Source organism: Chrysochloris asiatica, unplaced genomic scaffold (genome assembly GCF_000296735.1).
Source record: "Chrysochloris asiatica unplaced genomic scaffold, ChrAsi1.0 scaffold00012, whole genome shotgun sequence".
Classification (NCBI taxonomy): Eukaryota; Metazoa; Chordata; class Mammalia; order Afrosoricida; family Chrysochloridae; genus Chrysochloris; species Chrysochloris asiatica.
In genome coordinates, this window is record NW_006408530.1 from 24,219,634 (window position 1) to 24,230,426 (window position 10,793).

Consider the following 10,793-nt stretch of genomic DNA (forward strand, 5'->3'; position numbering starts at 1 on the left):
CAATGTGTCATATGTATATGAGAAAATTAAAAATACTATGGCTTGAGTCAGGTACACATTAATCCTCAAAGTGACATCTTTGCTTTTTAACACTTTGAAGAGGTCTTTTGCAGTAGATTTATGTCATTTGATTTCTTGGGTGATGTTTCCAAGAGTATTGATTATGGATCCAAGCTAAATGAGGTCTTTAACATCTTCAGTCTTCTCCCTATTTATCAACATGTTATTTATTAGTCCAGTTGTGAATACTATCATTTTCTTTATATTGAGGTATAATCCGTACTGAAAGACTGTGGTGTTTAACCTTTATCAATAAGTATATCAAGTCCTTTTAGGTTGTGTCATTTACATATTCCAAGTTGTTAATGAGTTTTCATTAAATCTTGATGCCACTCTCATTGTCATATAATGCAGTTTCTCTGGTCATCTGCTTTATGAACAGATTGAATGTATACAATGGAAGGAAACAACCCTGATGAACACATTTGCTGATTTTAAACCATTGAGTATCTCCTTGTTCTTTCTGTTCGAATAACTGTCTTTTGGCCTATGTACAGGTTTCTCAGGAGCACAATTAAGTCTTCCAGAATACCCATACTTCTCAATGATACCCATAGCTTGTTATGATCCACAAAGTCAAAGGCCTTTGCAAAGTCAATAAAGCACAAGCAAACAGTTTTCTATTATTCTTTGTGTTTAGCCAAAATCCAACTGGCATCAACAGTGATATCCCTAGATCCCCATTCTCTTCTGAATCCAGCTTGAGTTTCTGGCAACTCTGTCATTGTACTAGTGCAATCATTTATGAATTATCTTCAGCAAAATTTTATGTGCTTGTGATATTAATAATACTGATTAATGGTTTCTGCAATCTAATGGGTCATTTTTCTTTGGAATAGAAAGAAATACAAATTGCTTGGTCAGGTAGCTTTTTTCAAATATCTTGGGATGAATCAGTGAGTACATACAGTGCTACATCAGTTTGTTGAAATATTTCAATTTGTAGTCCTTGAATTCCTGGAACCTTGTTTTTCTCACCAATTCTTTCAGTGCTTCTTGGACTTCTTCCTTCAGTTCTATCAGTCCTTGATCATCATGATTGAACATCAACCAATGCTTTTTGATACAGTGACTCTATTTCTTTTTTAAATTTTTATTGTGAATTGAGTGAAGGTTTACAGAAATCACCAATTTTACATTCAGTAAATCATAGACTTTGTTTCATCTCAATGATTGCAATCACCTCGAGGTAGCAGTAGTTATTTCACTTCTTCCTGTGGGTTTTATTTCCATTCTACCTTCCTTCCCCAAATTTCCAAACTTTGTGCTTAGTAAATGTTGCCATTTTGTTCTTGCACGGTTGACCATTCCAAGTTGAGCATACGTTATGAGTATTGTGGTACCCCTATATACTTACCTACCACTTGTCTGAAAACTGTATCACAAGGATGAGTTCTTTTACAAACCTGAGTGTGGCCAAGGGCCATAATCTCTGGTTCCTCCAGTCTCTTTCTTACCAGTGAATATTTTTTACTTACTGGTAAGTAAAATCTTACCCAAATATTTTTTATAATTTTGAGTTTTGTTCCAGTTTTCTCCCACTCTATCCAGAATCTTCTAAAGTAATCATTTTCAGAGTCGTTAGTAGTGCCAGTTGACCATGGTGTCTCCTGAGTCCATGGTTCTGAGCAGCCTGACCCAGTAACTCATTGCCTACAGGTGTTTGGTAATGTTTAGAAGCTTTCAGAATTTTGCCCCCTATATGCTCTACAACATTCATAGATGTGTTTGATGCTTCCTGTTTCATTCAATATTTTTGCCCATTTAGTGCTTCAATATTGCAACCCTAGGCTTGAGTTTTTATTTCAGTTCTTTCAGCTTGAGGAATATTGAACATGTTCTTCTTTTTGGTTTTCTAACTCCAGGTCTTTGCATATTTCAATTGTAATATTTTGTCTCATGTGTTACCCTTTAAATATTTCTGCTCAGGTCTTTAACTTTCTCATTTCTGCTAAGTGTTTTAGCTTCACAGTGTCTTTTTGCATTCTTATATATGAAGTTCTTGATGTCATTCCACAACTCTACTGGTTTTCAAGAAATTTATATAATTGGTATCATACTACTTTTTTTTTTAAATTAGTTATTCATTTTTATGTGGGTCTGCTTATGGACACTATTCTGCTTACTGATCTATTTGTCTACCCTTATAACAATGGCAGATAACAACAATAACAACATATCAATACTACACATATTAATAATTGCCAGTTATTAACCTTTGAAATAAAGTAATATTAATCCTTGAACTTTAATTTTTCAAAGTCGATTTGAATATTCTAAGTCTTTGCATTTCCGTATATATTTTAGAGTCAGTTTGCGAGTTTCTACAAAACATCTAGCATTACATTTAATTGATCATCAGGAAGCAAAATAGCATCATAACAACATTAAGTGTTTCAAATATTGAATATAACATATCTCTATTTATCTAGATTTTTGTAAAATTCTCTCAAGAATATTTTACTGTTTTCAAAATCTTGAATGCATTTTATCATATTCATTTCTCAGTCCTTACGGTTGATGATATTGTAAAACATATTTGTAAAACCTTCAAGTTTTATATGATTTTTATAGCAATATTATTACCTTATAGCTTTATTAAATTTACTCAAGTTGCAGTCTTTTACCTTTTGTAGATATCAAGGGATTTTTCTACATAGAAAATCATGTTTCCTACAAATACATACAGTTTGGCTTTTTCCTTTTCAATTTTCTAGTTGAGTCATTAATTTTTGTATTTCCTTTTGTCCTACTTAGAAATTCCATTAAAATGTTGAATAGAATTAGTGAAAATTCTGTCTGGTTTCTGATTTTATTTCTATTCATCATTTGCTGTGAGGCTTTTTAAAAAAAATGAACGGATGTTGAATTATATCAAATACTTTTTCCATCTGTTGAGATATTTATATGTGTTTTATGTGTTCTGTTAATATGATGGATTACCCTAATTTAAAAAAAAAATTAAATCAACCTGCATTCCTTGGATAAATTTTCCTTTGACAAGATGTTTTATATATTTTATAGATTATCTCAAAGAACCAGTTACTGATTTCTTTAATTTTTCTCTATTGATTTTCTGTTTTCTAGTTCTTTGATTTTTGTTTTGATCTTAATATTCCCTTTATTCTTTTTACTTTGTGTATAACTTACTTTGCTTTTTCTAGGCAGGAGCTGATATATAGACTTGAGAGTTTCCTCCTTTCCTTGTACTGAAGATGCATGCTATAAAATTTCATAATACATAAAAATTCCTAAGAAGCAGTTAAGTTACTTGGAAGTCGTTTATCTGGACAGGTCTTGCTTTTAAGGATTGGTTGACAGGACTAGAACAGAGTTAGGGTTAGGGTTAGGGTTATTTTCCACTGTTAAAGCCAGTCCCTTCTGAGCATTCAATCCTGAGTATTTTGAATTACGGAGTTTTTCAGTCTGGTTGGTGTTAACAGGAAAAAATTCAGAACCTATGTGAACTTGGGGTTTTGCAGGACTCTTTCACCAACCAAGTGTAGTACCTCCAGTGCATGTGCTGGTCCATATTCTGCTGAATGCTCCAGGGGGATCTCTGCTGAACACCAACTTTCTCTCTCTGCTGTGTACTTTCCCCTCTTGTCTGATGCTCTGCCCTGTGAATTCTAGCCACATTATACTCCCATCACTTTCAGCTCCATCTCGTCTACTCAGAAAGTTCTCTGTGGAGTGCCCCATCCTTGTGCTGTTACTTGTAATCATTCTCAGGCAATAAATTGTAGCCCTCATGCAACTCATTTAATTTATTTCTTACCTATCTGGGAATACTGTCTTTCATTTCCCAATGTCTAATTGTTAAAGGGAGTTCTGGTGTGTGTTTATGGGTTAACGTGCTGGTCTGCCAGGTTGGTTTGAACCACAAGGTCGGTGATTAAAGCTCACCAGCTCCATTATAATTATGGATTTTAGGTGTAAGAGCAATCCTACTAACTGTAAATCTATATTGATCAGAAAGAAAGTTTGGTCTTTACTCTAAAATTTTTATCATCTGTACAGGTAGTCCTTGACTTAGGACATATTCAAATAATGATAAATGGCGCTTAAGACACTCTGTTTGGATTTTATTTATTTACTGATGTTTATCATTAGTAACACATACAATGCTTCAGTACATAATATTTTGATGTTGTCATTCTCAGATGTTACTAGCTGATGTTTATATGTAATGTTTTCTACTTTCAAAGGCAAATAAAGATAAAACATATAGATAAGTTATAATGTAATGAAATAATAATGAAAACTATAAAAAGAGGTCTTTGCTAAGCCAGAACTGATTTATGACAGAGTCATTGGAATAGAAACATGTTGTAAGTCAGTAACTGCCTGTATTTGTGTGGATCATGACAAACAATGGATGCAATTGCAAAGAATGGGTATTAATTAGTACTTAATTGTGCTCATGAAGAACCTGCACATAGAATAAGAGTCAGTTGTTATGACAAAACAAGGGGATACTGAATAGTTTAAACTCAAGAAAGGTGTGTGTCAGGGATATATCCTTTCACCATGCAAATTCAATCTGTATGCTCAGATAGTAAATTGAGAAATTGGATTATATGAAGAAGAATGTGGCATCAGTATTGGAGGATGATTCATTAACAACTTGCAATATGCAGATGATACAACCTTGCTTGCTGAAAGTAAAAAGAATTTATAATACTTAGCTGATGAAGAGCAAAGACTACAGCCTTCAGCATAGATTGCACCTCAATGTAAAGAAAATAAAATTTCTGGCAACTGGATCAATAAATAACATCATGATAAATGGAGAAAATATTGAGTTGTCAAACAACTTATTTTGCTTGGGTCCACAATCAACACTGATGGAAATAGCATTTAAGAAATCAAACAATGTTTTGCATTAATTAAATCTGTTGCACAAGACCTCTTTAAAGTATTAGATCAAGGTGCACTTGATCCAAAGCCATGGTATTTTCAATTCTCTCATATGCATGTGAAAGGTGGACAATGAATAAGGAAGACTGTAGAAGAACTGATGCATTTGAATTATGGTCTTGAAGAAGAATATTAATAGAGCCATGGACTGCCAGAAGAACAAACAAATCTATCTTGGAAGAAGTGCAACCAGAATTCTCCTTAGAAGCCAGGATGATAAGACTTTTTGTCTCATACTTCAGGCATCTTATCAAGAGGTACCAGTTCCTAGAGACGAACATCATGCTTGGCAAAGTGAAGAGTTGGCAAAAAAGAGGAAGAACCCCAACAAGATGTATCAACACAGTGGCAGCAACAATGGGCTCAAACATAACAGTTGTGAGGACATCCCAGGGTTGGGCATGCTTCATTTTTGTGTGCATAGGATTACTGTGAGTTGGAATCCAATCAATGGCACCTAACAGCAAAAACAAAAACATGTTTAATCATTTATGCGTTAAGCATCTTGAAGGAAAAAGCTGAATCTTATGACTCTTTCATTTTCATATACAGTTCTGAGTCCTTGGTGAATGTTTCCTATATAAATATACCCAGAGATTTCTTGATATCTATGAATTAGTGTCTATTACACCAGTTACCATCACTGTCAGAGAGGAATTGTGCTCATAGGGTATTTAATGATTTTCAGAAATAGGTCAGGAAACTTCTCTTACTAAGTACCTCTGAGCATAATTCAACCTCCAACCTATCAGTTAGCAAACAAGTGTGTTAATTGTGCTTATGCCATCTATGGTCCAAATGTCTACTGTTGTTGTAAAGTGTTGTTGAGTAGGTTCTCTATAGGGTTTCTGAGGTTACACCTGCAGGAGCAGAAAGCCTCATCTTTTTACCGCAGAGCAGCTGGTGGTCTCCATATGTCAACTTTGTGGCTCATAGCCCAGTGATTATTGGACAAAGCCACAGCGCTCCCCAAATGTCTTTTGCTGCTGTTGTTATTAAGAACTATTGAGTCAGTTTCAATTAATGTTGTTAAATGCTGTCAAGTAGGTTCCAACTCATTGAGACCCAGGATAGGGTTTCCAAAGGAGCTCTGGTAGCACAGTGATTACAAATTGGGCTGTGAACCTCAGGGACAGCAGTTCGAAGCTACCAGCTGTTCCGTGAAAGAAAAATGAGGCTTTCTACTCCCGTAAAGATTTACAGCCTAGGAAAACCTATACAGGATCGCTATGAGTCAGAACTGACTCCACGGCACATAACAACAACAATAGGGTTTCCAAGGAGCAGCTGGTTGGTTTGAACTGCTGACCTTGTGGTTCACAGTCTATGCCAATACTACAGCTCCTCACCAGAACTTCCAAAATGTCTATTAGTTATTAAAAATTAATGTTATATTTTTGACTTGTTGATTTTGATTTATGAGACTGAATATAAAATTATTTATTAAAACCATTTCACTAGATGGCTTCATGCAATAAGTACTAGACTGAAAACCACAAGGTCTGAGGTTCAAGCCAGCCAGTCACTACGAAGGTTAATGATGAGGTTTTCTGCTCCTGCAAACATTTTAAGCCTCAAAAACACTACACAGGGTTGCTACGAGTCAGAACCAACTTGAAGGCACTAACAAACAATCAATGTTAAATAGAAATATACCTAAAATACTAACTTAACACATCGCATACACTAATTATGATTAAAACACTTTAGATAAATCATAAGACATACTATGATAAACCTTCAGTTAAATTCTTATTAATTAAATCTAACTAATCTAAATTCTTTATTTTTTTAAAAACAAAATGTGTTCCTGTAAACATATATACCTGTATCTCCATTGTAAAAATAAAAATGTGTTATTTAAATTTTTTTCCAGGTGATTATTAAGTCTGGACCAGGGACTTTTCTCAGTCTGGCTGTTTATGACAATTATATCTTCTGGTCAGATTGGGGAAGAAGAGCTATTCTGCGCTCCAACAAGTACACAGGAGGAGATACAAAAATTCTTCGTTCTGATATTCCACACCAACCTATGGGCATCATAGCTGTTGCTAATGACACCAATAGCTGTAAGTTGCAATATAAAATACATTTCTTTGCTAATTGTATAATCTCCTGATTTATAATAATACTTGGTCAAATTTTGTTTCCTTGTAGTTATTTGATGATAATATTCAGAAGGTTACTATTTAACGTATTTAAATGATCTAAAAGGTTTAAAGACAGCTTTTATATAGAGTTTAATGTATCTCCAGAGAAATAATTCATTTTTCATTAACTATTCCTTTCTAGAATCTTATTTCACTGTCTCCCACTCCTCATATCTCTGAATATGTAAATAATATTTTTCATGAAGATACTATTATTTGATAAACAACTCACGCATATCAGCTTAAAAATATTTAATCATTAAAGTATCTACAGAAGTTCAGTTTGCAATATCATTGTGGTTTCTAGTGGTACTAATTTATTTGATACCGTGTTATCTTCGACTAATATATTAGAAGATATAGTTACCAGTGTTACCCATTTGTCTAATGTACTTATCTTCAGGACTATTTAGATTTTTAAAACTCCCAAATCTGTCTTGTTTATAATATATTTTGAGAGACTGAGAAAATCTAATAGTGTATTGTCAATCTATATCTAGTGTAGAACAGAAATTCAATATAACATGTTAAAAATAAAACCTCTTCATTGCAGGTGAACTTTCTCCATGTGCATTATTGAATGGTGGTTGTCATGACTTATGCCTTTTAACACCTAATGGGAGAGTAAATTGTTCATGCCGGGGGGACCGGATATTGCTAGATGACAACAGATGTGTGAGTAAGTAAAGTGAATCAAAATGATAGGTGGCATATCATCTTAAAATGGCACATGTAGACATTGAGCTATTTTTAGTGCATCATGAATTTGGACAGTTGCTCAATTTTTTGTCTCCATTCTAAATGGGTCTTAGATCCCATTCTACTTAATTATAGCGCCATGTGATAGATAATGATTACCAAAATGATGACAAATGTAGTCTGATTGTGAACTGGAAGATCTCAGGGCTAGCTAAAGGAGGAGCTGCAGACAGAGATGAGCCAGAAAGCTTGTAGTAATGACTTAGAGAATTCACTCAATAGCAAAATTAATTAAAGTTGAAATAAGTCAGTATATGGACAGTGGATCAGTAAGCTTGCTATAAAAGCACTTGTGGTCCATCACAGTATATAAATGAGAGAGAATGGCTATGCAGCGTATTTGTAATCATTTCCAAACTGTTAATTAAGAATGTAACATTGCAGCTCTGAATGGTGTTTATACCTCCCAAAGGCATTCTGGTCTTAAATTAGTATGATTACAATATACACTTATTAACATATAAGTTTCCAAAATTGTTTCCAAAATAAAAAAGGGTTCAAGTATTCCAATATTGCCAAGAAACATTTGCAAGCAACATAAAAAATTTGCTTCCTTTCATATTATGACTATTTGAACATAAAATTTCCAGAGAATAACAACACAATAGAAATTGGACTTATACTTAGGATGTGAATTTTTGACTTTTTTTTTCTCCTTATCTATATCCTTATCTCTTATCATCTCATTATGGAAAATTAATAAAGTTGCCAATGGCTCTATCATAAAAATAAGTGTCAGAAACTATGAAATAACTTTTCAGTTTTAGTTTCACTGTTCTTTTGCTTTTCATCCACCTAGAGAATCTTTTTCTTCTTTTTTTTTTTAAGTGTTTGGGCTTTTTTTTTTTTTTTTTGCCCTTAACAGAAGAGACATAGTCTCTCATTTTGCATATTGATGATTCCACCCAAGTAGATACTTCTTAACAAATGAGGTAAGCAATTGTTTAAATGAAATTATGCCAATAATACGATAAGCACAAATGAGACAATGTCAAAACAAATGATGAAATGATGCAATGGGTCAGTGAATTTTAAGTGTGGATAGTCTATTTCAATAATCTAGGCCTCAATTTCCCATATTCCTCTATTATCTAACACATTTCCCATATTCCTCTATTTTCTAATGCATAGGAAATTTCTTAAATTCTTTTAGTTTGTCTTTGTGGTTTCAGCTGTAATGGTCTGGATCTGATGCCATCTGTAAGCCTGGAGTGTTAGCCAAGCATTCAAATCACTTATGTTTCATTCACAGGTCACTACAGGTCTGCAGTAGATTTTGCCTTTTAGTCAAAACAGCAAGGCTTATTTGTATACAGTGGAAGCCTGTCTTTGCTGCCATACAGATTAGATACAACTGTCTTTTCTAAGTTACATTCCTCTCTATTGATGAAAAGGAATTAATCAACCTGAAAACTGTCATTTTAGACAAGTACAATTATAATCACATGGAACTACAAAGTGATTCTAGACTCCTCAGACAAACCTAAATGAAATCTAGACATACACACACAAAAACACAACAACACAGATTCCCAGCAAACCTGCTGTAGAACCATACTGTATGCAGTGTGCATTCATGTGTAAATCCTTATGATGTTAAAACAGATCAAATAAATTGGGAATGTTTGCAGACTATTCAGTATTAGATTTTTTTTTTTTTTCAGTTTGAGGGCTAAGATGATTGTGTCCAGTAATATTAACCTAATATTACACCTAATAATATTTTTTTATTAAACTAATTCATTACGGCAAATAATATTTTTTTAGATTTTTTATTAAACTTCACTAAAATGGCATTTTTACTAAAAGCCATATCTGAATAAGGTCACTCAAAACTGTTTATGGATGTTCATGGCAGCATTTAGGGGTAGAAGGCTATTTAATAGCACCCACTTAAAGGAAAGGACAGAAAACTGTTGTCATCACACTTTACAAAATGTTTAGGCAATTCCATTCAAGTCAATATAAATAGGAATAGCAAAGATAAGCTGAGTATCCTGTAGGAGAATGATTGATAGTTGAATGCATTCAATGCTATTTCATACCCTCCCAAGAAATGTTTCTTTTCCATCATGTAAAATACAAGAATATTTACAAGACAGTATTACTTGGAGTCCTGGTGTGTCCCTGTAGGATAAGCACTGGACTGCTAACTGCAAGGTGGCAGTACTCTTCAGTAAGCCTCTATAGGGTCGTTATGAGTTGGAACCAACTCCAAGGCACTTCTTAAGATCAACAGCAGCTATCTGTGTTTTTTTTTTCTCCAAAGGATCACAATAATGAAATAGTAAAAATGACATTATCCATTATAATTTTCATTGAAAATGTGAAAGCAAATTGGACACACTCAGAATAGAATAAATTGAGACTGTAGATAGGCAGTGTAGTAGGCCTTAATTTTGTTATCATTATGATTTAATTTGATTTGCCCAATAATAGAAACATCCTTTTTATTGCAGTTGACAATAGATTCATAATTATCAAATTAATTGGTATGTTTTTCTAAAATGACTTCTTGCCATAATTACAAACCAGTGAAGTATATTGCTGTTGTTGTTAGGTGCCATCCAGTCAGTACCGACTCTTAGTGACCCTATGCACAACAGAACGAAATACTGCCCGATCCTTGTAAAACCTCAAAATTGTTGCCATGCTTGAGCCCATTGATGCATCCACTTTGCCAATCTATCTTGTTGGGGGTCTTCCTCTTTTTCTCTGACCCTCCACCTTAAACAAGCTATCCTTCTCCAATGACTGGTCCCTTGTAACAATATGTCCAAAATATGAGAGATGAACTTTGGCCATTTTGTCCTCCAAGGAGCACTCTGGCTGCATTTTTCCCAGCAAGCTCTGTTGGTTCTTTTGGCAGCCCATGACACTTTCGTTTTTTGTGGGGTTTTTTTG

The 10,793-nt window shown here is 33.9% G+C and overlaps 1 protein-coding gene across 1 annotated transcript in view; it reads left to right on the forward strand.

Moving 5' to 3' along the window:
- The window catches only part of LRP1B (low density lipoprotein receptor-related protein 1B), a 2,342,762-nt gene that overhangs the window by 1,872,490 nt on the left and 459,479 nt on the right, over positions 1-10,793 (forward strand). Inside the window, exons 44-45 of the mRNA XM_006834597.1 lie at positions 6,857-7,049; positions 7,684-7,809. Coding sequence (XP_006834660.1) covers positions 6,857-7,049; positions 7,684-7,809 — 319 coding nt within the window. The remainder of the gene's footprint in view (positions 1-6,856; positions 7,050-7,683; positions 7,810-10,793) is intronic.